Here is a 27454-nt window from a genome sequence, read left to right on the forward strand (position 1 = left end):
CCTGGAAACCCCATGGTGTCCAAAAGTAGGAGGAATCTCACTGTACAGGGTTTTAGTATTATATGATTTTTGTAAGAGTCCATGACTTTGCAAGTTCTGTTGCCATAAGGATTGGCAGTGAAGCATAGTAAAGTAATAAAAGGGCAAGGCATGGAGCCAAGTACTTCTGTTTGTAATTGTGGTGGTGATGTGCAGAGCAGCAGGAAGAGCAAATCAAATGCAGATTTTTTTTTTTTTGTACAAAGTCTTGACTTTTATGGGTTATAGTGCTCAAGGTGGTGTTGACACTGAAATATTCCTGAATAAAGGCTTGTGTCATGCAGTGTTTAAAAGGGATGCAGACAAGTATCCCACGTGTTGTGGATGGTGCCATGCTGCAGCCTGAAGCTTCATTTTGGTTGCCCGGTCAGTTTTCTCACTGAGGTCTCTACCAGGTTGGTCTTATCAAGTGCTGGTAGTAACTGGTCAACTAAAGTCTTTCCTGAACTGTTGCGATATCGCAGGAGAGAGGGTTGGGAGGAACCTACGTGTTTTCCAGCATAGAGGCAGGACCTGGTCCAGTGTGCTTTTGTTGTTCCTGGCAGTGGCTTCTACTACTCCTTCCTAGACTCTCCTCCTTTCCAGCGCTGCAGCGTTTCCTCCTGTTGCTGACCTAAGTTGCTTTTATTACTGTTTAAGTCCTCTGGTTTTCAGACATGCAGAACAATTTATTCTTTTTCTCTTCATGTTTTAAGGCTATTTCCATATAATTTCTTCCAGTATTCTTTTTCTAGACTAAATCTCAGCTCTTGCAATCTCATTCAGTTGGTGGGTCAAGTTTACTGACTGTGGTCATCATTGCTTCTCTTTTCTGAGCTCTTTCCTTACTGGATTTCTGTACTGCAGTTTCATCCAAGTGTTGTAGCCAAGGTGAGGCTATGAGTAGCAGAACGGAAGGATTATTTCTCAGGCCATACACATGGCAATTCTGGTTTTATGCCCTAGCATGTTGTTTGCCTTTCCTACAGCTGGGGCATGTTATTGGCTTGTGTTCAGATGGGAAGACCCTCTCTAATAGAAAGATGCAACGTCTGTGGCTTTTCCCTTGTACACATGGTCCGTTGCTCCATCGCTGCAGGAAATTAGGTTTTAAACAACTGGCCTTCTGCTGGTTTTTATCTCCATGTTGTCTTTTAGGTGCCTACAAACCCTTTCTTTGGTTGTGTAGGTGACATCTCTCACCTCTTCTGTTCCTCTGAAAAAAAATTCTACGTAAAATCTCATGCCAGTGGCTTGGGAAAGAGCAGATAATCCTTCCTCCTTCCCTCTCTCACTTCTACTTCAGGAATGAGCCATCATGATGTGGAAACAATGCTGGGATGTAACTCCTCTCCAGAAGGGACATATTAAACAGCTCATACCTCCCATGTCAGAGGCATGTGTTGGGAGGTCACTTGTAAAACATCGGAATATATTGACTACGTGTAGCTGTCATGCTGTGTTGCCCACAGCGTTGCCTGCTTGTGCAGGAAGGATATTGAAGCACACAAATAGAGAAATAAACATTATGAGAAGACTGCAGGTAGAGAATAAGGCTAATGAAGAAAGCCTAAGGGAGCCAGTTAATTTCTCAATGGTTAGAAGACAGGCGCCTTACCCACTATTTAATCTGCCTGCTTGTATACGGAGAGACATTTGTGTTAATGGCAGTGGAACAAAAGTAGTGAGGTTAGAAAGGGACAGTGACTTGCGTAACAGAAGGAAATAGGTAGATTTTTTGAAAACTGTGAAGAGGTCTCGCAGCATTTTCCAAAAAATGGGCTATATTAGCAAGTAGAAATTGCACTGCAAAGGCGTGTACCGCCGCTGCTTCAGTAGAACGAGAACACAGATACACAAATTGCCCGTCTAGTGAAATATTTGGACCTCCTCCACTTGGTTCACACGTACTTGGCAGAACTGAGGCCGAAACTGGGATAACAGCTCTCTTCTGCCAGCCCTGAAGTAATCTCTGTAGTGGGCACCCAGAAGGGGAGCAGCCATTCCCACAGGATAACTAACGCTCAGCGTGGAGCTGGCAACAGGGGATAGCAGGGAGTCTCTGTTATATGTCGAATATATTTTACCTTCTGTTTGAAATAATCTTTCTGAGACTTTATGTAGGCTTTGAGGATATTCAGTAGCTTTCAGCTTTCAGGTATGTCATGTTTCAAACTCCCACTGAAATTACTCAGTGATCCATCCCTCCTACCGAGATCCCCCTGCAGCTGGTCCAGGTTTGCTCTGAACCAAGTGTTAATTTGGTACCTTGAGAAACCACCTTCTTAAAATATCAGGGAGGGTTAATGCTGACAGCTCTCTTCATTTTTAAAATTTGGTGCTTTGCTTTGCCTGACCATAAACCTTTTTATTTTGAGGAGACTTTTAACTAAAGTATATTTAACAGAATATTTTCATTAAATTCTTTGTTTGTAAAACACCATCGCCAGCCAATGAATACTTAGGATGAAGCTCTCCAATGGAGATTTTTCTTTTGCTAATGCATTCCTGGACGGTGGCCCTTCCCGTTTCACACAAACCTTTTTGTGTTTGAAAACATAAAGCCCAGTACTGCACACATCTTTTTTTTTTTAAACTGAGCTTTTGTCCAGTGGAACGCTAGCTTAGTCCCATCAGTGGGTTCATAACCACTACCTGAACTTAATATATTTTTCAGTTGCCTTGAAGTTGTGAGATGATCTCTGGTCATGTTTTTAAGGTTATTGTTGAGAGTACTGAGCAGGTGCACGCAAGCGCATGCAAGGGCTTAAGAGCAGATGCTGTAATTACCGATGCACTGATTTGTTCTTGATTTTAAGACATGCAGTGATAAATTGTCAGGAATTAGATTTACTTATTTTTTTATTTTTTAATATATATTTTTTAAAAAATATATAGCCTGTAAGTACAGGGGTCTCTTCCAACATGGTCTGCTGAGAGGATGGTTCACTCTAAAGCACTACCGTTGGACTCTAAGGCTGTATCTGGTAGCAAATGCAGTAGCAACCTCCTTTTTCTTTTGTGTGTTGTCCCTGTAAAAGTTATCTAGGTTACTGGAGCATTTGGCACTTAGCAAGCGTTCCTTGACCCTGTGCCAAATGAGAGACACAACTTCTGTTGCTGCGGTGCATTAGTTGTACAAATAAGATTTTTATGCCTACAGGAAAAAACACGTTGATTGGAATTCTTAGTCACCTTTTGTTAGTCACACTTTAGAGAAACAAGATGGTATCATAGCCATTGTACAGGGTTACACAATTCGAAGGGACCTGTGGTAAGAGTGGAATAAATCTTTTTAGTTGGCCTTATTTTGTTACGTGGTTGCTATTTTCTGTTTTGCAGCAGATGACTAACATAATGGACCGCCTTCTGGCATAGTTATTGAAGGCAATAGGATTTACACCAATAGGAATTTTTATGTAATTTAATTATTATTTCAATACCAGGAAATAAGCTCAAGTTCAGGAAAAAAAAACCAAACAATTGAAGTACTGCTCTGTTTCTGTGTAGTCTGATGATCTGATTTGTCAAACTGATTATCAAATTTGTGGTGTTAGTAGAGTTAATCTTAATAAGATGCACACATAAATGTACCAAAAAAAAAATCAGAGGAGCTGAGTTGTCTTTGTACATAAATTAGCAAATTTGATAAGGTACTGTGATATAAAGTAAGTGTGGTACAGAAAGCGCAATTAGGTAGCACTGGTGAGGTCAGTGACTGTACAGTATAAAAATTAGTGCAGAATTTGATATGCTCTCGGTGATGATTGTGTTAGTTCAGTGGAGCATTTGTGATGTTGTAGCTGTGTGTCAAGTTAGAGAGCTACAAATACTGGAAATCATAGTTTGCAGCACACTTTCTAAATCTTCGAAGTACAAAGTTATTAACACAATGCTATATGCTAAGCCCAAGAACTAAAAGTTTAACATTCATCAAGCTCTTACTGAAATACAGTGAATAAATACGATTTTGAAGGTACTTGCACGTTCTTAATGACCTTCTACGCAAAGTAAGTTATGATAATATGCTCCATAAGCTGCTTTCTGATGCTGTTCTGATGTCTGTGGTATTTTACCAGGGACTGCTAGAAACGTAGGAAAAGACTTTTGTGTGACATTAATGGAAAAAGGATGTCCTCGTATGTGTCAAACTACTTTAGGTAATTATCTTTCAGTAGAAAATTGATTTAAGATTCCTATCTGCATTTCTGCTCTTCATTGAGTAGATGTTCGGCAGCCTGAAAAATAAGAAATGAGGAGTTGTGGCAGCAGGTATGGATTTACCAGAGATGCCAACACGGTTTTCACACTCTGGGTGTGTAGCTCGTATGTCCTAGGTGCCTATGTCCAGGCTGCCCAAGACCCTGAAATGCTGCACAAAGGGATATCGGAGCCGTTGAGCTCATCCAGCAGCTTCGGTGGTCACCTCTCCTTGGTTGCATCCCACTGTGTACCTCGACACGGGTGCGGGCTGGCAAAGTCCCACTGGGAAGCTTATTCTGCTTTGTAAGGTTTTCCTTTGTAGGTTTTTTTGTTTTTGTTTTTTGGGTTTTTTTTTTTTTGCTTGTTTTTCTCTGAAGACTAAGATGGGAAAAGTTTTAAAACCACCATAGGGCGTAATTATCATAGGCTTCAATTGTGGCTTTGCCGCTACTCTACATGAAACGTATCGCTGTCTGCAGCCTCCAGATGGTGAGGGAAATGAGTTTGCTTTGCCTGGTTCCCTCCAGCTCTGGATCAGACCTATTTTGCAGCTGGGCCTCGGTGGGCAGGATGGACTTGGGAGGGGAGAAGCAAGCCTGCGGCTCAGCCACCGGCACGAAGAGGCCGTTTGGAGCCGCTCTCCCATCCAACTGTAATGTTGGTGTCAAGCCCAGAGAAATAAAAGGATTCCCTGTGCTTTTGTGGCCCCTTACAGCAGGATGGCAGAGCAGGATCTGAAACTCAATGTCTTCTGCCATCCTCTGGCCAAAGTACTCACAGAGGAGTGGTGGCATCACCTCAGCACATACAGAAAAACTTTTTGGAAACCTCTGGCCTGCTGTGATCTAAAATTATTGTGCAAAATCGGCAAGACTAATGTCGCTGTTAGTTACAAAGAAGGGCAAGAGGAATAACATTGGCTAAAAGTAACTAGACAGAATAATACTGGAGAAAATCTTAAACCTGCCTGTCACCCGTCTTTAACAATGTTCAAAGAAACAATTTTAGACAGGAAGAAAGTTAATTTCACTAGGTATTCCACAACCAAATGTAAATACAAACAGTCATTGTTCATTCTGAATTCATACCAGCTGTTGTAATCGTTAGTAATCTGCTGCTGAGTGCTTGGCAGAGCACTTCCTCCTTATTTTACACCATCTACTCAAACAACTGGGTAGACAGTAAGCTTCCTAAAGTACAAGCTATTAAAGAAAAGCACATTCCAGGTGTTTATTAGTTTTAATTCATCTCATGAAAGCAAACTGTTACAGCAAGATAGCAAGCAGTAATTCAACAGACTTTGAGACTTACTATGAATTGGTAAATCAGGTTTACTTTTTACTTAATCACATTTACATATTGTTTGCACAAAATCAGGTTCTTTGGGTATTTAAGTTTTCTTTTTAACCTTCCAGTTGCATCACTAGGCATCCATAATTCTCTAGGTTTTGGTCTTCATTAGTTAGGTGCATCTTGTCATTTTTTTTCAGCAAATTTTCCTTGAAATGGAGAGAGTGGAAGAGGCAGTGTTTAGCCATTCTTTGCGTAGTGTTTATTTACCTCATTTAACTGGCTATGACCAGATGTGTTTCTACATGACTTCCCTTCCAGGTCCTGCATTTATTCCTCTTTTAAAGTTAGCTACAGCAGCTGAAGTCTTCCCTCTAATGACGTGTCGTGATTTAACCCCAGCCTGCAACTAAGCATTACACAGCCGCTTGCTAACTTCCCTGCCCCGGTGGGATGGGGGAGAGAATCGGCAGAGTAAAAGTGAGAAAACTCATGGGTTGAGATAAAGACATTTTAACAGGTAAAGCAAAAGCCGCACACGCAAGCAAAGCAAAACAAGGAATTTGTTCACTACTTGCCATCAGCAGGCAAGTATAAAACAGCCCTGCTATGAAGAAAATTGACTCTATCTGAGCCAAAACCAGCACATAACGTTAGATGCAAATATACCAGTTACAGGGGTGCTGTGCAGCTTTTCATAAGAATGTTTTGTTCTCACAGAGCTGTCTTCGCAAATTGGAGGAAAAAGCTAAAGTTTCCTTCTGTAGATGAACATTGGTATTTGTCATGGTAGCTGGTTCTTCTCAGTTCCATTCTCTTCATAATTTTCATTATATAGGAAAGGGGTTGGAAAGTGTACTGCACTGACCATTTGTGCAATTGCAGCTGGATTGTCACCCCAGAATATTAGCAAGTTGCACCTGGTTTTTAGTAGTGGAGGAGGCTGGCAGAGCACTAACTTCTCATTGAAACTTTCCGCTCATGCTAAAGCATCTCTGTTCGTCAGCCTTGCTTTCAACAGTAAAGGCCAGGGGAGAGCATCAAATAATTACAATAGAGTGTAAATGAGTAAGTTCAAATATGGCATGACCAGGGTATTTTTCTAGTTCTGAAATTTCTAGGCTGTCAATGTATGTAGCAGCACAGAAAATTGTGATAAAGCAACCTCAGCGTCGACCCTTCATTTTTGACCAGTGCATTGTGAGACGTGCTATTTGCCTACACAAGAGTTTTATCTGAGTGTGGTTTCTGATGCTTCAGTAGACTGAAGAGGTTAGGGATTCAGGGGGGTACATTGCTGCGAGCCAAGTGTTGGAAAAATTAATTGTTAATGTCCCAGCTGTCTCCTGCCTGCTTCATGCCTTCTGAGCTTCACATCAGCCTTTCCCAGTGGAGAGAAACGGCAAGGGGGAAGGGGATCATTCCAGTTGCAGTAAACTCAGGTGAACTTCCAAGTTGTGTATGCTAATAGATATTTTGTATTTGCTCAGAGGTTCAAAGTTAAATTGATCTCCGGAGGCATTCCCAGTTTCTTCAGGTGACATGGCACAGACCTTGGGACTGGCAGACAAAAGGGCCGTAACACAGCAGAGCTTTGTAGGAAACAAGGCTACGTGACTTAACTGTAACTTTTCAAATTAGCACATTCTTTCCTTACCATGAGAACTTTTTTTTCCATGGATTCATTGTTTTGAAATGAATATCCATGACTGTGTTCTAGCAAGTATAAAATTTTGGCTGAATAAAGTTATCCAGCTTCTCGGCCCCATCTTGACTCTTCTGAACATGAGCACCAAGCGGTGCGCTGGTTTGCCTGGTAGCGGCCCAGACCCCAATTTGGATGTTTGTGACTTTTCTGTGTGTGTTTCTGTGGGCTGTTACTAACAAATCGGGAGTTTTACTGTGGCCTCAAGAACGTGGGTTAGCAAGGGCAATTAAAACAGTGATGGATTGCATTGCTTAATGAAGTCCACTCTGTTGCATTAAAGGGGTAACGGACTGTAAAATGTAAATACCACAGCCAGAAGAAAGAATATATTTTCTACAGCATTTACTAACGTGAGGCAGACTGTAGGTTCTGGCAGTCTAGACGGGAGAACTGTAATGTTTCTTCTGGCCTTTCTCATTAATTTTGACAGATTTGAGGGGTTTGCATTTCCACACAAAGATATTTCAATTAACCCTTTTAACTTCACTGTGTTGCAGGCTCATTTTGGTTCATTCAGCGGTCTTTACCGAGTACATTAGTCTGTGCAACACATGTAAAGAAAGGCGTTGACCTTGCTGGAGTCTCTCAGAATTTGTTTTGGGCTAACTGAAAACAGAATGTGAATCCAGTCATCAATTAGCATTGCTTCAAATATTTCCCCTTCATTTCCTTTTACTGTTGTTATTTTAACCTAGATTACTGTAATCGTGACCTGTAACTTTCTCCCTGAAGCATAGTGCAAGTACTTACAGCATTTCACATGCCATCTCATGTTGGGGAATTACCATGGCCTGCTTGGAGAGCATATGGGAATTACTGGACTTCAAGAAGTAAGACAGCTGTTATGTGTTGTTTGGTGATGCCTATGTAAGAAATATGTATGAAAAAAATGCACAGGTAATAGTTGTCGGGAAGATGTTTTGAATATACCAGGAATCTAAAATTAATCATTTTTAGAAATGTTTTCTTTTGAGACAAAATATAACACGCCAGCATATGGCACACAGCAGGGTGTGTGTCATTGATTCATAAAGCATAAATGAAAGATAAAGATGCCTTTAAAAAGGTGTTTAAATATTGTGTTGGAAACTCAGTGAAGAGTAGATAGAAACCACAAAGCAAGGTTATCTGAAGTTATGAGAAATGTGTGTTATCCTTAGTATGGGTAAGTCAGGGTGGTAACATAAATCTGTTTTTAATGTTACGTGTGCCACACTCAGCAGATACTTGAAACAGCCCTAAGTATTTATTTCTGTTGCACAAAATAATTTCCTGGCTATTTCTAGTTTCTACGTCATTAATTCTCATTTTAATAATTTTCCAGTCATTTGCACAGTTAGCGCATCCCATAGCTAATGATGAGAGGGCTGGGGACCAGGCTACATATGTCAAATTTGCTGTATTTATTTTGGTTTCAAAGCTTTCCGTTCCCTGCCTGTTTCATGATCAGCTTGCATTTATTGCTTGCTACTAGATGATACAGATGAGGATATTTCTACAATACCAAGAGAGCAGCACTTCTCAATTTTGTTATCTGTAGCTATCATGAATCCCCTCGGGAAAGTTACTGTAAATTAAGTTGACCTGGAAGATGAAGACATTAGGAGTTATATTTATAACTGTAATATAAGGTATAGTGAAGATGAGGGACAGATGTTACCAGCTTGGGAGGTGCTTAACTTTTTCCACATTATATTTGCAGAGGCATTTATGACCGAGGACTTTCAATGTCTCCATTAGGTTTGAGCAAATTAGCATACCTCTCCTAAGCATTGAAAGTGACCCTATTTCAGTGTTGATGACTTGATCAAATTTGAGAAAACAAAATTCCTTTAGAAGTTTGGCAAGTGGTGGTGAGTTAACAAGGGTGGTGGTACTTGTCAAAACTTTCCTTGAGTATCTAAAATAAATGCAGCTTGATTTTAAAATGCCAGACTGAAAGAAACTGCTGTTAAGTCTAATTCGCCCCTTGTTCTGTACTAACTTCAACCAAATACCACCCATCCATCCATCTAAAATTACTCACAAGACTTGCGCTGGACTATTATGTCCTGTAAGAATATGCGCGGGTGCTTATAAAATGACAGTTTGTTAACAGTTGATGCCAGTTTTTCCTGATCATCGCTTTTCGTCTTCATCACACTTAGACGTGTAGGTCTCCTCACAATTTGCTATCCATTTATTCAGCTATTAAAGATAAATGAGACTTTTATACTATGCAGTGTTAGCACATTATGAAATAATTGCTAGATACATCTGAATTTCTTGTACCATAATTTGACATAAAAATGAAATTAATTTTAATTCAATATCATATTGGGCATAGTATTGTCCTTTAGGCTATTGTGTGTTTTTTGATTCGTGGTGGTATCACTTGGGATGCTGGATATTGTTCAGGAAAGCACAAGTAAGTTTGCTAGTGGATTGACTGAGACAGTTCTCAGTGAGTTTTTGCTTTGACTTGTATCCATTGGCTTCAAAAGGCGTTTGTCTACATAAGAACTGAGTAAATTCTGGAAAAACGCTGCAAAACATTTAATTTGTTCTGAACTTGTGCGTGCCAATATGATACATATTTATTTAATAGATGGAATAAAAGTGTAATGGTGTACATAACCTGGACCTTTTTTGTTCTGTAAATAGAAAAGCTTGACAAACTTCTGTCTGCTCAGTTTTATATATATTTGGGGAATGGGGGAGACTGTAGCTTGGTTATTTTGCTATTGTGGTTGTCACTGTAGCAAGACAGTGAATAAACTTTGAGCATGTGGTGGTATATTTCTATGATAGCTTAACAAATCTAACAAATACAATTATTTGCACATCTTTCTGCTACTTGCAAACTGTGCATTTTCAAATTGTGGTGTGTCTTTTTTTGGACTGTGTACCTTAGGATTCCAAAATGAGGATACTGTTTATTGTGCCATCGCTTGAAGTGTTTTCTGTGTTAATAGCAGCTTCTGCTTCTCTCTAGAATTGTTTAGTCACAGAAGTCACTGAAGGAATGACTGCATTATGCACATGCTTTTGGGGACTTTTTGGGGGCTGAGAGCAAGACAGAGATTTCTTGTGAGAAGTTTCCTTCCTTCCTTGGTCATTAGTGTCCATACAACTGTTGGATAATGTCACATTCTGACTGTGAAAATGAGGACTGATGAGGGCTTAGGCCGGCAGCCAGATCTGCCATAAGCTGCACTGGACCCATCATATTACCTTATTTCTCTATTCCCTTTTTTCCCCCCTCTGGAAGACAAATACAGTCATCATTTTAATACTACAAGGATGCCTTTAGTCATGTTTGAGAAGTCTACTGGAAGTTTGTAGTAGGCAGCTATTGATAAATGCAAAAAAATGATGTTATTAATTTCTCACAAATGCTAATAGCATTTTTCAAAGAGTATGTTTCTAGCTAGATATTTATATTTTCAGTTATAGAATATTTTTAAACAGAACATCTGCCTCTCTACTTCCTATGCAATTACTTGTAGTAAGAGAAATAAATACATGTAAAGCATACTATGATGTCTTTGAGGCATGACAGTTTCCCAGTTGCCCTATCACCAACTGTTCATTATAAAATTACGTTGATAATTATGTTGTCATTATTAACACTGTGAGCTAGTAGAGGCTTCTGACTTGTTGCTATAATTTTAATAATTCAGAAATCTTTGGCTGCCTTGTTTTCCTTCTTTCTGCTGCTTGATGACTTTCTTAGAAAGCTTTCAGGATTATTACATTTGTACCTAGAAAACATTTTTTTTTTTTACTAAAAATTTTACTCTGGCATTTTTTCTACATTATTCTGAAGAAAATATAAGCTATGTCATACTCTGTGGAAGGCTCAAATCAGGATGAGATTTAGGAAATTTAGGTGGTGTTGGGGGAAACAGTACAAAAAGGAGGGAAAAATGCAGCATTATTTTCTAGACCTCTCCACGATGCCCAGGTTTGTTACTGTAATTTTCTTTAGTAAGAGTGACTATGTGACTTTCTTTGGTGTAATACATTAACTTTTGCCAACCCTCTGTTTCTGTTCTCCTACTCTTTAATATAATATTTTCACTGTAAATAATTCCATTTTTGTCCTCAAAATATTTTTCCTTGATTGTTTGTAAAACTATTGAAATGCTTGAATTGTGAACATACAATGAATGATCATCCTCTAATCTGGTCCATATGGATGGTGGGCCAGTTTGTACATCCATGACATGGAACTTCTTGATTAAGTTAAAACCAGCAAAACTGATGCTGTTACAGTTTTACCTACAAGATCACTTAGAAAAAACATACATTTCTTAAAAATCGCATGCCACAGCATAAACAGCCTATTGAAGACATGAGATATATTATCACCTCTAAGGAATGGAGAAGCAAAACAAAGGATAAACGCAAATAAATTGAATTTAGGTTCAATCTTCCAAATAAAGAATTATGTCTTTCAATGATATATTTAAGGGTGCTTAAACTTTGTGAAGAATTTCTGAATCTTTTATGGTTACATTTGAGGATTCATTCTGATTTCTTTTTTCTTTCCCCTCCGAGTATGTTCCTCAGAAGGGAACTGGTGATTCTCAGCACTGCTAAAATTCTTCCCATAGATTTTTTTTTTTTTTTTAAATCCAGAGGCTTGTAGTAATGACCAGTGGTGGTGAACTTTCAAAGGATCAAAGATTTGGTATGATCAGGATAATAACTGAAAAACCCAAGTGCTATAATGTAAGGGATAGTCAGGACATCAGACAAGGACCTGAGCAAGAAAGTCTCTTTGGTTTCACTCATGCTGGAAATACCATGAGAACTGTTCTCTTGTGGTGTTTCTGCTTCCTGCCACACTAAAATTAAGATATGCAGAAATACCAGTATATTTCTTCCTTCTTTTTTTTTCCCCTTTTAAGTTTACTAAGATTATCAAAACTCAAAGTTAGTTTTGACGTGATTGAAAGGAGGATTTGGTTTCGTCGTTCTTTGTCTGGAGCAGTCCAACTGGCCTTCCAAACAGCTGTGTTTATACTGTAATTGTCAACTGCTGGTGATATTTCTGTCTCAGTAATCAGGGCTTGCTTAGGACTGTCCACAATAAAGCCACGTTCTTCTAATGTCCTTTGGGAGCAGGTGGCTGTGAAGTGTCCGCAGGTCAGTCATGGAGTGTCCCATAAGAGGACAGCAGGACAGCGTGTACTGTCAGGCGTTAACCTCTGTCCTCTCCTCCCAGGCAGCCTACAAGTTTACTACACTAAAACTAGAAAAAAAAAAAAAGAAAAGTGTAGCAGTCAACCCTTTGAGGCAGAAATTAACTACAGCAACTGTTAAATAAGTTCACTCTGCTCATGTGTTGTGTATACATATGTCTACAGTCTGTTTTTGCTCTCCCCTTAAGGAGTCATCTTTGAATACACTGAAGTCCATGAGTGCAAAGTCATTGGTACTGGGGGAGAGAGCTGCAATATAGCACTTGGATATCAATATAGGATTTGGACTATTAAAAGTTCTCATTATTGACTGTAGTGGCCAGAATGTATAACTTCGTAGGTTGATGTAGGTTCTGCATCTAAGGAAAGGTGTAGCAGATCTTTGGGAACCAATAAAAGTCAGATCTCTGAATTTATGCTCAAATAAAACACTTCATATTCTTTATTAAGGAAGATGACTGTAGGAATCCCACATAAGCACACTGTTCCAGCTATTCCAGCTATTTCTGTGAATGCCTGTTTTCTTTTGCTTTATTTTTCTTCATTGCTCAGGGTCATATATGTATTTACAGAAGTGATGAAACAATAAGTTTGAAAGGTACCTTTTAATTAATTTTTAGTGCTTGATTTTCGAAATTCTTCTGTGTCAAATACAAAGTCCAGTGACTGAAAATTCAGAAAATAAGTGTGGAAAACTAAAATTGTTGTTGGCTGACATGAAAAAAATTATAAAATGAGTTTCAGCCACCTTCCACATTCCCAGGCCAAAAAAATTGTGTTATGCAGCTGTTCAGAACATTTCTGGAGATCAAAGTTTGCAGTTATCTGTAAATTTTAATCTTCCCAGTTTGGTAAAGATCCAATATAGTTGGCTTTATTCAGCTTCAAGAAGGGTCTTAATGCTAGAAAAAGCAAGATTTTTAGGGAGAGATTATGTAGACCAGTTGAATATTGTTGGGCAGAGAAACAAAGTTTGGAGGCATGTGGGACTTTCTTTTTTGTCCAGCTATAGGAGTTGGTCTGATACACACTGCAGCAGTCTACTGTTGGCAAGAAGGACTTTCTTGATCGTTGTAGTAGAGGTGGTATAGTCATGATGGACCAAAAAAATAGCTAGGGTAAGGTTTGCATAAAGATACAGCTGCCTAAACAAAGATTCTGCTATGTGGGAGAAAAGTGGATAAAGGAGGGCTGGTGTGCCCAGAAAATTGAAGTTCTTGGCTGTTTTGCTCAATTTTTCTGAGGTCAGCAGGGAAAGCAGCATAACCATGTATTTTGAAGATGGAGATTGGGAAAGAAAAGGGAAACAGAAGGATTTGCTTCTCTGAAGATAGGTTCCCCGAACCTGCTGCCGTGCAGGGTTAACCTTTTTGATTGTTTGCAAGACCCTCAATGAGCCTGGAAGGCCTTTGGAGTGGGGGCCAAGGAATGGCAGTCCAAGGGCTTACCTTCACGAGCGCTTATCCCGCTGATGTGCATTTTCATGTCCTTTTGCCAAGCTCACAGAAGTCATGGAGCTGTTGTTTCCTCCAGGAGGACGAGAGGGGCCTTTCCAGCCGGTTCCCAGCTGCCTGGCCCCGTAGTGAAGCAATGCGCCTGCTGCCTTTGGTGACTCAGGGGACATGACTCTGTCACACTGCACCCTGGTTGAATGCAATTTCCGTTTTGGAAGAGCCAAACAGCTCTGGTTTACTTGCTGTCATAGCCATTGCAAAAGTCCCCATCATGGACACTTAGGGGCTGTTATCTGAGTCCTACAAATAAAAAAACCGCATGCTTCTAAATGTCCCCTAATCTGACTAAGCTGAAGCCTTGTCTCTGTCCTTGGCAAATTACTTAAGACCAAGAGTGAAGCTGGATGAATCTAAGTTGAGTCAGTTTTAGCCTTACCAGTACTAGTGTTTGCCCTATAAATGTGCCAGAGAATATACAATATTTTTTAAGTCCTGTGCGACCTATGTTTGAGCAGATCTGCGGTGGCTTTTGCAACCATGCAGGAGAGAGGAAAGGCAGAGGAGTACACAGACCTGCAGCATATAGCCAGGCGGTGTGTATTCACTGGCACGAAGCAAACCCATCGAAGCTCTTTGAGATCCTTTGAACACCCAGAACTCGCCCTGCTGGCGGAGGAGACCTTGCCACCATAGCCTTGATGGTCAGCTGGATCTGCTGAGGGCAACCACAATGAGAAGGTCCGTCTGTGGCCACATAAAAAGGCGTTTCTGGCCGTAAGTGGCCGATGGCCATGGGGATGGAACCCCTCCCTGATGCTGCAGAAGCAGATGCAAAGCTGCTGCAGAAGACTGACTGCAGTCTGCAAACAAGGAATAAGGAATCTAGGATTTCTTCTCAGAAAGGCGCCACCATAAAGCCCTCATAACACTGCAAAACATCAGTCAGCATTCAGGTCTATATCTTTAATTCCCTTCCACTCACAGGAAAAAGCCTGTGTTTTCTTAAGTGACTTTAGCAGTGCTTTTTCTACCATGGCTCTGGGTAAAGAGCTTTTCTTCTGCTGTTTGGGCAGCTTTCAGTGATGGACTGGATTTGTCCTATTGTCCTGATGATTTAATGTGTCTTAAATGTCACACCTATAAGTTTAATTAGGTGATTTATTTAATTTAGAGGTGTGACATTCCCATCCTTGAACTGCTAGTGCTTACTTTTTCTGTCTTTATCCCTCTTTTTTTTTTTTTTTTTTTCTGGCGTGGACAGAAGTGTTCTTACCAATTCAATCAATTTCTTATTACATGGCAGTAGACCTCATTTAATTAAATGCAAAGTTATAAACTAAATGGTTCCCAACTGTATAATGTTTTTAGTATTTAACAAAAAAAAAAACAACCCTCACCAAACCAAAAAGAAAAACCTCACTAGCAGGAGTTTGCCAAGTGTTTGTATTGATTTGGCAGGTATTTGGAATAGGTTTTGTGACTAGAGGTACTGCTAGATAGAGAAGAATTAATGTCTTTATGAGAAAATCAGCCCTTTTATCTCGGGAGATGAGATAGGACCACATGTGTGTGCATGTCCCAGCATCCGTGGGTAGGCAGTGAAAGAATGGGTGGAGAAGTTTTTCTGGTCCCTGCAGTGGCCAAGCAGTGCTGCTGACTCAGCGCTTGAGGGACGGATGGAGCTGCTCTGCTCTCGCTGCCCTCCTCGCCATGCACTGTGTCCCAACGGCAGCGTGAGAAGCAATTTCACCTCTTAACATGCACTGTAGTGAACTGGTCTTTCTCGTACACATAGTGGTCACTGAGGTGCATACCCCCATGGTGCTCCCCAGGTCAGTGCATTTTCACGTTGAGATTACAAGTTGGGCCAAGTAGGCACTCAAGGTCTCCTGGACTAGCTGGTCTATAACTTGTGCTGCAAACCTCTCCGAGATGTTGGTCCAGGCTGGAAAACTGATGTTCTCCAGTTGTAGGAGGAGTCGCGGTTCATGTCAGCTTCTCATGGTCGCCTGGGCTGCAGCGTCGGGACCAGCTCAGTGGGAGAGGAGACGAGCAACAGCTCTGCCATATCCCTCTCCCCGTGCCTGCTCTGAGCAGGCAGGCTGGCATGGAAGCCTGGCCTTTGCTACATGCATGTACACATGCGCACGGGTGCCATATGCATGTAGAGCAGCTTATGGTCTTTAGTGCCAGCCCAGCTATGCATTGGTCCCACTGGCTTGCCATTTCTGAGCAGGTCTGGGGGAGGTCCTAGTGCTGGTCCTATTGAAATGGAGTTCAAAATAACTTATTAGAACAATTGATCTCTTTTTTTAAAACTGTATGAGTATTGACTGAGCTACACATGTTACTCATTTGCCAGTACTGACAAAATAACCTGTATTTCATTATGGTTTTGGTGGTGAAGGGGGGAGAAAACATGACTGCTTGTGGCATTTCTTATCGTTTTTATTCCTTGTACCACTTTGTTTATCTCTCATGTATTGTGAAGTTGGATTATTTTGGGTTTCCATGTATATGATTATGTATGTTTTGATGTGTGTTTTAATATCAGCGTGCCGTTGCTTTCTTACATTAGCCAAGGTTTGAGTAGTACATTCCTTAGCTGAGTCTTAATTCCCTCTGTTGCATGTGAGACCATGCCTCTTTTTAGAGAGCAGTAAATGATGTAGCATTTAAACAATTATTTTAAAATATTAATTTCAGGAAGAGTGGGAATGGCGACATGGCTTTCTTTGCCTTTAGAAAAGTGGTTTTTTTTCAGTTTTGGCTTTTCAAACAGTGGAGTCAGCCCGCAAAGCCCCGCTCGTCGTTATTGCACCCCATCCTCAGCGAGCCTTTGCAGGTGTTTCGGGACTGGGAGCGGAGGTGCCGATGTTGTGTCCTGGCTGGTGGCCTTCTGCTGGGTCGGCAGAAGCAGTTGCCTTTACCGGAGGGATGTCGCCAGTCATGGCTGCGTGCATGTAAGGCGCCTGAGCAATAAATAGTTGGTAACTGAAACAGTCTGAATTGTAAAATCTTGAGAACTTGCCCTTTCTCAACATTTGAATATCTGACCCTTCCTTTCCCTGTGTAACGTAACGTCATGACAAATCTTTGCCTGCAGTGACCTGACAGGGCATCTGAACACGTAAATGGCTTGGTTGAAGTGGAAGGAGTCAATTTGGGGAGCCCTGAGAGCATCTTTGCTTCTGACTTCGGACCAGGGAGCCGCTGAGCGGTGGGGGCAAGCACCCAGGTCTGGTGGTTATTCCATTAATGGCTGTGGCAGGATACCGCTCACGTCCCCTTCTGCGATGCACGGTATGCATGTGAGTGCTGCAAATAACAGTTTCTGAGGTTAATTTCTGTATGCTGCTCTGGTGTTTATTCATCTGTTCCCATGAGCATGTGGAAAGACACAATTTATCAGCCACACGTGTTTACTCACAGGCTAATGACGCCGTTTCCCACGTCGCTGGTTTTAATAAATATTCTCCCAGGGTACTGACGGACCCCTAGCACGAATGGATAAATCATACTGCACATCTACTAAAAGTGGTATTTGCAGTGCTCTCACAAGAACGAGCCATTTCTTTTCAGTGGCGATATCATCTGGAGTTTACCGAAAAGTTCAATGTAACCACAGTAGGTAACGCGTTTCCAGACAACGCCTTATTGTCTGCACAGGCTGGATGCAGAGACCTTGCATACCTACGTAGAATCCAGATTAAATTACCAACCTTTTTGGCATTTTTTATGTAAAATGTTCTTTATTATGGTCTTCTCATACCTGAAGCATGAGTCACTTGCAAGCCATAATAGATTTTGGCTATGCTGCGTGATGAAGTGTTCTGGATGCAGTGAAACATTTAATCAAGACTCCAGGCAGTGCAACTCCCAGTGGTCACCTTAAGGAAAAAAAAAAAAAAAAAAAAGGGGAGGGGGGAGGAGAGAAAGGAGAAACAAATTATGACACCTTTTCTTTGCAGCACAAAGATGAGTATTTGTTAGAGACAACACAAGAAAGTGCCGTCTTTTTAATTTTAGATAACAATGAAAGCAAATTAACACCTGGTTTAGACTAAGTATAAGGAAGAAATTTTTTATAATGAAGATGGTAGATGCCCCATCCCTGGAAACATTCAAGGCCAGGTTGGACGGGGCTCTGAGCAACCTGATCTGGTTGGAGATGTCCCTGCTCCTTGCAGGGGGGTTAGACTAGATGACCTTTAAAGCTCCCTTCCAACCCAAACCATTCTGTGATTCTATGATTTTTCTGACAGTGTCAGTTTTTTGAAAGCATTCTGGTCTCCCATAATTTTTTAGAAAATATTGATGCTTTGTAAAAGTGAGTTGGTTGCAAAACATCAAACTGTTTCACTAAACTGTACTTTACAAAATAATTTTAACTCAAGGAACATTATGTGGTGTTAAAATACTAGAATTAGTGCCCACAGATTAAAATTACCTGGGAAATTTGAGCATTACATATAGATCTTATTAATAATGTTTCCATGCATATTTGTTTAGTAGGGAGAGTGAAACATGTTGACAAAATACATTGAGCCCTAAGTTTCCAAGCAATTTGAAGGCTGGTAATTAGTAGTAATTCCTGATTTTGTGAGGGAGAAGGAAACAGTGCTGTAATCCCTATTCTAGATGGGCTCATTCTGTGGAGAGATCCTAAGTGTCTAAGGTCTATGTGTATGGCTGACACATCCATTTATTGCCGAAACGCTTGTCACCTTCACCTAAAATTAGGGACTTTGCCTGAAATGTACTAGGAGGAGTTTGGATTACATCTGCTACACTGTTTTTTTTCAAAGGTCTTACCCTAAAACTCAAAGATCAAGTGACTGTTGCTGCCCCTGAACATTCAAATTTGTTGGGTTTTTTTTTTTTTTTTTTGCTAAACAGTGCCTTTTTAGAGGGTTTTTTTTTTTTCCACATTTTCTCCCCAGCTGCAGTCCTCTCACGGTTAATAGTGGGATTCTTAACAACTTTGTATTTCTCTTTAACAGGTTTGCTGGCCTGCAGCACAATAGAGTAATGCAATTTTTATTGTACTAGCATGCACTGGGATTGTTTGCCTCCTGGAAAATGGGATATTCAGATGCCTCATTCAGCCTCTCTCTAAGCAAAAGCTATTGCCTTGTCCCAAGACATTTTCTTTTATAAATGGGCTTTCCATCTTGTTGTGGAAATTATAAATATGCGTGGTCTGTAGTTCAGGTTTTCCACCTTCCTAAGCTCTGCTATTATTGGTTATTCAAGTAATTTTAAGACGTGTTTATTTTTTGCCCCCATGCTTACTGTTTGCCAGTGTTTTAGTTAAAGCGAGGTGGGAAACTGGTTCAGGATAGCCTATGGGTTTTTATTGTTATTAGAAACATTATTTTAGTGATTTTCCAGGGATATCAGGATTTTTTTTTAAAAAAATATAATTTTTCTCCTTTTCTTTCTGGAAATGCATTTTTGCTTGCTTGTACTCTGATACTTAGTCTTTCTGTTCCCTTGCCTTCGTAGTTCAGAGGAAGCGCGCACACACTGGTCCTGCAAACACTTAGTATAAGCATAACTTCACTGATGTGAATAGCCAGTATGATTACTCACAGCTATAAAAAAGGAATTTACACATACGTGCGTGCTTTTCAAGATTGTTTGTTGGATGAACAAAAAGGCCAAAGTGATGGAGGCAGGAGGGAAAATGACTAGTGTTGGCCAGGTTCTTCATCCGTCACATGGATGTGATAAATTAATAGCGGATTTTTCTCTTTTATCATAATTAATGATATTTAGAATATTTACCAAGGGATAGGGAATAGAATCCTTTCACTTTTATTTTGTTAAAATTGATAACACACTGCTATGGTCTCCATCAAAGAGGAATAAACTCCTTAACTTTTTTAATACGAAGGATGATATAATGGCTTAAGCATAAAAAAAAGGTCTTCAGGGCGATGCGTGCCAATGCTGCCTGCAGATTAGATGGTATCTCTTGAGAGAGGCAGTGAACATCACGGCAGCAAGCAAAGGGAAGAAGAATGACTCAACAACATATAAATTGAAAGAAAAGCTGTTGCCTTTCCAGTCTGTTTGATCTTTAATCAAATAGCTGTAGCGCTTGAAGAAGTATCGAACGCGTGAGACATCTGGGAGTTCCTTTCTTCTTAGATCGTGTTCTGTCTGTAGATCTCTGATCGAGCGTGTAACGTGGATGGGGTGGCTGCAAGCAAGAATTACTGCCTGCGTTCTGGGACTCCCGGCGAAACTTGCTGCCGCCGCATGAGCTCATTCAAGCTTCCTGTGGCATCTTTTTTTCCCTCTCATTTTCATTCGATAGGTGGAAGAACTCTAGAAAAGTGTTCTGTCTATAAACCTTCCTCACCTTGAAATAAAAGAAAAATAAATGTTAATAAGTGTAATAAAACAGAGGGATAGGTTCTGGCCAAATGAGCCCTTTGGTTTATAGAAGGTGTTACGATTGGATAGAATTTGGCACGTTGCCTTCCAGTACAATGTTTTATTTTACATACCTTTGTAGCTCATAAACCCAGTAAGTTGGGTCACTAAAATATTTTCTTGTTCAGAATAAAACTCTCATGTTAAGCTTTTTACGTGGAGCATGGAATTTGTCTAGCCTGTTCAGTAAAAATTGTCTGGGGTAGTAGTATTTTTAAAGTGGATTGATTCTTTTGCTCTAAGAAATGAAACTATGTCTTTTAGCAACTGTTTCTTAATTCAACAAGTTTTTTAGAATAAGCATAAGAATAGATTATTCAAATGCAAACTCATATTCATTTTGGTTAACCGAAGGAAAAAAAAAAAATTCTTGGTTTCCATCATAATTGAGTTTTCCTTGCTCCTCTGCCCTGAATAATTTTTTTTTTTCAGAATGATGTACAAAGTATGAAGCTATTGAAGACTTTACATTGCAGCATCGCTCTTTGTAGAGTGTCTTTCACATAGACTCCTCATGAATGCTATCTGTTAATTTAACAAGGGTATTGTCTACTTTCTTCAAAGTAAATACATCATTCTGAAACAACAGTGAGTTTCCAAGTGGCTTCTTGTGTTCAGGTTAATGCCCTAAATGCTTAAATAGATATTGTATGCTTTATGAAGTGAGGTCCTGGTATGATTCTTTACATCTGTTAAGACCTGAGGTTTGTCTGAATGGAGAAAATAACTCTTATTTTTCCTACATCTGTATTTAAAGTAAATTGAGGCAAAGCTGTTTGAGGTGAGTGCTGCCCTGCGTCAATCTGTTCTGAATTTGTTCGTGGAGAAAAAACACAGGAGGCTAATTTGAGCAGCAAATAAGAATCTTAACAAGATCAAGGTAATTAATACTTCCTCTGTTTCGAAAATGTCTGCGCCAGCATGCTGCAGCAATCAGATTGTCGGAGATGAGGATGGGTTGACCATCTGCAAGAGTGGCAGGGGCATGGCAATATTGTGAGGATGTTACTACGCCTGCAGACTGAGAAATTTGACTCAGACACGGGGAAAATTGTGGTGGTGTTTGACTTGTTACGTTTACTAATCTCTTGTTTGTTGTATGTCTGTATTTTTGCATCTTAGTTTAATATTCTCAGTCTCTTTTCTACACACTTTAAATGTGTGAGGGAAAGGCATTATACTAGAACTTGTAGAAAAGTAGAGTAATTTTGCAGAGATTTACACACAGATGCACGTGGCTAGAGCAAAGTTTTCTGATTTTTTCATTTCCCCTTGACCAAATAAAGAAAGGCAGTATTTTGAATCTATTCATCAGTTTTCCATCATAGTCTTAACGGGTTTAAAACTGTCTGTGACTATTTATGTTCCCATGGCTTCTGCAGAGATTTAAGGCTGTTTTTGGTCAGAGACTGGCCATAGTACAGTACTTTGAGTGGTCGAAGGAACCCTGTTAGGTGACTGGTTTGTGCGACTGGCTTGCGTCTTAGAGTCACATTGACTGATGGGTTTGAGGTCAGGCAAGAGTATTCCCCAGGATTTGGAGAACGAGGTGGTGGTTATCACTTTCCATGTAGCCTGGGCATGTTGCTTCCTACAGTCGTACAGGTGTTGTCCCCTAATGGCTCCTTCCTGTTCCAGGGACCAAGGTTTGGACAAATCCGTTAAGCTTCCTTTTTGTCTCCGTGTAGCATATTTCAGGTATTTATTCTCGTACTTACTGTTGTTGCTGGTGGGTGTTTCGCCATTGGTGCAAGCTGAGAGCACAGCGCATGTTCTGTAGACCCTTCTGAACATGATGCCTGTGGCACAGGCGGCTGGTAATACCACCATGACCACCTTGCCTTGCCTTCATTACGTCTGAGGCAGAACTGCACATAATTATTAATTGATAGCATATGATATTAATCAAACCATGTATTTCAAGAATCCAACTGACACACATTGATATCTCCATGCAAATGTAATGTGGGATTTGAAAGATAAGCAGCAGTTCGTTGGGGAGAGATTTAGTTTAGAAGTTTTAATTAAAGCTTTGTGGGTTTTTTTTTCTTTTTCCTTCCCAGTAAGGATGCGATAAGACATGCTGAAATCATCTAGTGCCCCATCACAGTGAAAGACTTTGTGGTTGTGGTTGTCCTCTGAGCTTCTGGTTGGGGTTGGAACTTCTGAAATAATTCCAAAGTGAAATTAATTTCTGAACTGAAGACTGGACATTCAGTTTATGCCTGAACTTGTTCCGGATATATACTTTCTTAAATGAGGCCTTTGACATAATGGGCTCTGTTTTGGGGAAAATGTGAAGATTTTTCTCAAGTCTTTCTCAGAGATTTATTACTTGAGTGAAATTCTGCAAATAGATACATCCCAGAATCTTATTCTTTACGTTTTCAGAAGTGTGTGTAAGCAGAAATAATAAGTTACAACAGAAGTAAAATGATAGGTTTACACAGGGATGCTAATCAGACTTAGCGAACAGTGAATTATGAAGCAATATGCATTATCTGTGGATAAATAGTAAATCATGATGTAAATGCTCTTTAAAAATATTGTGGTCTCATTCTAAAAAAAATTCTCTTCCTTATTTGAGAATTTCTTGGTTTTCCACCATCTAAAGCACATCTTCAGTATAAAAAACAGTGTCTTTGTTTACTTGTGAGGTGATTTTTCAAGATAAAATTACTTTCTCTATTATCCTCCTCCTTTTTTTTTTTTTTTTTCAGTTCTCTGGAATCTGACTTTATAATTTATTTATTTTGTCCCACAACCCTTAGCCATCTGTATTCTTGCATTCTGACTATTTTACATTATGCAAGCCATAGGCAATGTACAGCTCCTAACCCCAAACCCCAGAAGTTGTCGTATATTTTTCATATGATTTTTTACAAAGGGCAAATCTCTCATCATGCAAATGGGTTCTGGTGGTGAAATGTCACCTGCAGCTGAAACATTAGCTGTGCATGACATACACGGTATGAATAAATAAATTGCAGAGCTGTGCTGCTGCTTTACATTGAAACCGTATCTGGGGAAATGCTATACTTTGAGCAGAGGAGCGTGCATAGCTTGCTGTGCCAGTTCATGGGGCAGGACCCACTTGGCAAGGATAGCTGGCAAAATCCTTCGTCTCTCATTTCTACTGTAGCTCTCCTATTTCTATGATTAATTGTCACCCAGATGCAGCAGTCACCATGAAAACCAACGTAGGCTGTTTTGTTCTCTGAAAATTTGTGTCTGGTTAGTTGGTTGTTGAATCGTTGCTCATGATGCTCCAATCAGCACTTCTTGTGCTTTTGTTGTCAGGGATTTAAGTTTAATGATAAAACCTTCTAGGTTAATCTGGCTCAGGCTATGAAGTACTTTGTGTACCATTTGTGAATGATCAAAGGAATTAAATACTGTGTAAGTAAATAATGACCTTCTATAAAAGCCTATGTCAGACATATAGGACTAGTGTTTTGTCCTTCCACTTCCAGTAGAAGTATCTAAGGTGTTAATGTATTTCCACTGTTTTTAAAGACGCTTCTGTTCTCTTTAATGCTGTGGAAAAGTTCTGCCAGGCTGACAGTAACAGTAACCTACCGTGGACATAAATACTGAACACAAACTTAAAAAAAAAAAAATTAAAAGAAAAAAGCTCACTTGAGAGGATGGCTTAGATCCCCAAGTGGAAGGTGTGGCATATATACTGACCGGAGACCAGTGGAGCCATAAGGTGTTCACAATGGTCTAGACCTCTCCACCCTCTGAAGAAATCCTTTTGGAGGAGAAATGCTTATCAGAGAAACAGCTGAGCTCCTTGCAGCCTTCTCTGCATTAGAAACGTCATCTGAGGTAGAAGAGATGGCTGTGTTAGGATCAAATATACTCAGAGTATTTACATGTCTACAGCAATTTCCATTTTCAGGTTCTTTGGTGAAGGGCAGTAGCACGACGCACCAGATCTGCTCCATCACAGAGTCTAGCACTTAGACTTTCTCAAACAGTTGCCTTTGGGAGGACAGAAAGATGGAGCATCCTTCAGGATGTGTTCTCAGGAAGCCCACAGAGGATCTATGACCCTAGGGTGCAGCCACTGAGAATTTGGGGAAAGATGCAGCAAGTGATCCCGGGTGACTCGGTTGTTTGGCGGGGACAGCCAAGCCTCTGTCACTGAAGTGCTTCTCTTTGGGATCGTCCTGGTGATCAAGTCAGAATAGCTTGGCAATTGGTGGTCTGTATGAAAACAGAATGGAAAAAGAAAATATTATGGCAGGTGACTAGAAATCCTAGACATCAGATCACCAGAAATGTCTGTGTTGATTGTATTCAGAGCAACCTAACCTGTATATTTTCAACTAAGTGCAGGGAGATTCTTTGTGGATAACAGCATAGCAGGTACTGTTGATAAAATAACATTTTGTCAACCTAGGTATCTTCTTTAGATCATCTGTACCTTTGCCTCCCTTCCTGTGCAACAACCCTGCCTACCTTGCTCTGTTCCTTGATGAGCGATAAAGTCAGACTTCCTTCAGCTACTCAGTTTTCTCTTCAGAGTCTGGTGGCCATTTAATATTTTGAGTCCAAAACGAGCCTTTTTGTTCCATGATAAATTTAAAACAGCTGTGTCCTCTCTTTCTTTCTTTCTTTCTTTTTGGGATATTACATGCCATACCCGACAACAAGGGAAAACTGAGTTCTGCAGCTTTTTGAATTAGAATCAGCAGGACAGCAATCTTGCTTATGAAAATCTAGAAATAAAGAACACACAACAACCTTTCAAGAACTATCATTACCGCTTCGAAAAGTGTTTAAATACTGCATGTGAAAAGAAGATTTGTGTAAGTGCGCATAGGCAAGGAGAGTAAATGCTAGTGGGTGCTTCTAGAGTAACGTTTATGTTTGCAATTAGAGGAGAGCTTTGAGGGAGAGAAGAACAGATTATTTTTTTTTTTTAAATATAAAGTGCAAGGGTGTTTTTTCCTCCCTCAGAACAGAGAGTTGCCAATATATAAACATTTTGGAGAGAATTTTACACCACCTCATCTTTATGTCAGGCAGCGTTTAATGGTTGAATGATCTCCTGCCCCGGGACTTGGCAGCTATCCTCCAGGGTCTGACTTTGAGGATTACAATGACAGTCTATCAGTGGATCTTTTCCAATATAAACTAGACTAGGACCATTTAAAATCAGTTGCTATCAACAAGTCAAATTAACTTTATTTATGTTAGAGGTTTTCCTGTGAGTATTTTATAACAATGTGGAATTTTAATATCCGGAGGGGATTTTGCTGTTGTTGGTGTGATTTGGGAATGTTCTAATTCGTGTGATTAAGAACAATTTACCTGATTTCTTTCAAAATTATGTGATTTGTAACATTCAGGTCCAATCAGCCTCTAACTCACAGTGCTCTCACAGCTTTTCCTGATTCCTGCTTTTTGCAGGTGGAAATAACACTTCAGGATATCAATGACAACCCACCAGTGTTCCCCACAGATATGCTTGATCTGACTGTAGAAGAGAATATAGGAGATGGATCTAAAATATTGCAGCTGACAGCCATGGATGCTGATGAGGTAGGAGCATGGTTTTGTATTTGAATATCTGTACTAAAAATGCTGTTCTGGAAATGTGTGTTTTTACCTGTTGACTTCATGAGACTTGGCCTTGGGAATTGTTGTGGTCATGCTTTAATCTGCCTTTGGCCCATTCTCTGGAGTCATAGAGGTAAACACACACGAGCAAGCGAGACAAACACTCTGTTCCTTGAAAGTTGCTCACTGGTTTGTATATAATTAGTTAGTGTTTTCCTAACATATCTTAATGAGTAATTCCACTAATGGCAAAAAATGTGTCACGTTTTGGTTTTAGATGGTCTTGTTGTTATCCATCTCATTATACTTGATACTTGGTGAAGATGCTGGGCTGCCCAGCTTGTGATAATGATTTATTGATGTTCAGTTTAAGACCACAGCTTGAGATCTAAACAAACTTTGAAGCAGAGATGATATAGTTGAGTCCAGTTTCAAGGTGTGCAATAAAATTAATGAGACAAGCCTTGGAGAACATGAAAACTTTTGATAATGCCTATTCTCCCTTTTACTAGAACTACTTGATACCAACATTATCCTTTCCTGAAGAAGGTTTTATTTCACCAAAAAGAAGGGAAAAGAAATAATGCTAAAATATGTGCTCTGTACGTGAACTGGTTTGGAAAATCGTTTTGCCCACTTAGATTCATTACTGTGAGGATGCTGCAACTAAGGAGTTATTAAGAAACTAGCAAAAGCCTTTGAGCAATTGATGTTAAACAGTTGGCCCATCGGCTTATTGAGGGATGTTGCAGCCTTGTATGCATCAAATATATCCACATATAATTTGATGTATTAATTTCTTATGGGAAGGATACAATGAGAATGTTATTCATATTGTTTCATTCACTTGAACTGATTCTTTCCACTGGGAAAGGCATAAAAAGTCAATATTAGCATGCAAAGCAGTTTGTGTTGTCATTAAAATATAGAGTTACACTTGACAACAATGAGCAATTCTTGCATTCAAATAATAAGGTAATTCAATTCCCTCAAGAGAATTTTATTTCTGGCCTTTTTTTTTTTTTTGTGTTAGCTTGGTTAGTTGCCCTGTGATTTTTAATGGATGTACTTAATCTTACTACTGCATGGGGAACCACTGGAACACCCTCAGGAATGGTACGAATGTGATTATGAACTTTTTGTTCTTTCCTTTGTTTTCTGGTAGCAGCCTGACATACAGACAAAAATTAGGATTGTGGGAAAATGTCTGTAACAAAAATTGTAGCTGTTTGTCTTCAGTTTAGGAAGGACTAAATATCGAACTACCACTCTCTGCTGTGATATGACAAACAGATATCTAAGATTTTAGTGATGTGTTATGCTCCAGCCTCTTTCTGACTGTTCCTAAGCTGCACCTAATGTATTATCCATTCTGAAGCACTCCATCCTATGGGAATTGATTTGTCACCTCATACAGAAAACAGTCAATCTTTTTTATAAAAAAAGGATGATTTCAATTTCCCTATCAGGACATCTGTAACTCAAACCCTTTACAAAGAGTCCAAGGTTTTTTAGCAATGTGCAGTTTGGGGTTGATATACTTGCCTTTCCCTCTTACTCCCCATGTCTTTTTGAAA

The 27454-nt window shown here is 39.9% G+C and overlaps 1 protein-coding gene across 1 annotated transcript in view; it reads left to right on the forward strand.

The window, feature by feature from the left end:
• FAT4 (FAT atypical cadherin 4) overlaps window positions 1–27454 on the forward strand; it is a 142641-nt gene that overhangs the window by 46629 nt on the left and 68558 nt on the right. Inside the window, exon 2 of the mRNA XM_086746095.1 lies at window positions 25728–25859. Coding sequence (XP_086602221.1) covers window positions 25728–25859 — 132 coding nt within the window. The remainder of the gene's footprint in view (window positions 1–25727; window positions 25860–27454) is intronic.

This window comes from Chlamydotis macqueenii, chromosome 4, assembly GCF_036417535.1.
Source record: "Chlamydotis macqueenii isolate bChlMac1 chromosome 4, bChlMac1.mat, whole genome shotgun sequence".
In the NCBI taxonomy this organism is placed as follows: Eukaryota; Metazoa; Chordata; class Aves; order Otidiformes; family Otididae; genus Chlamydotis; species Chlamydotis macqueenii.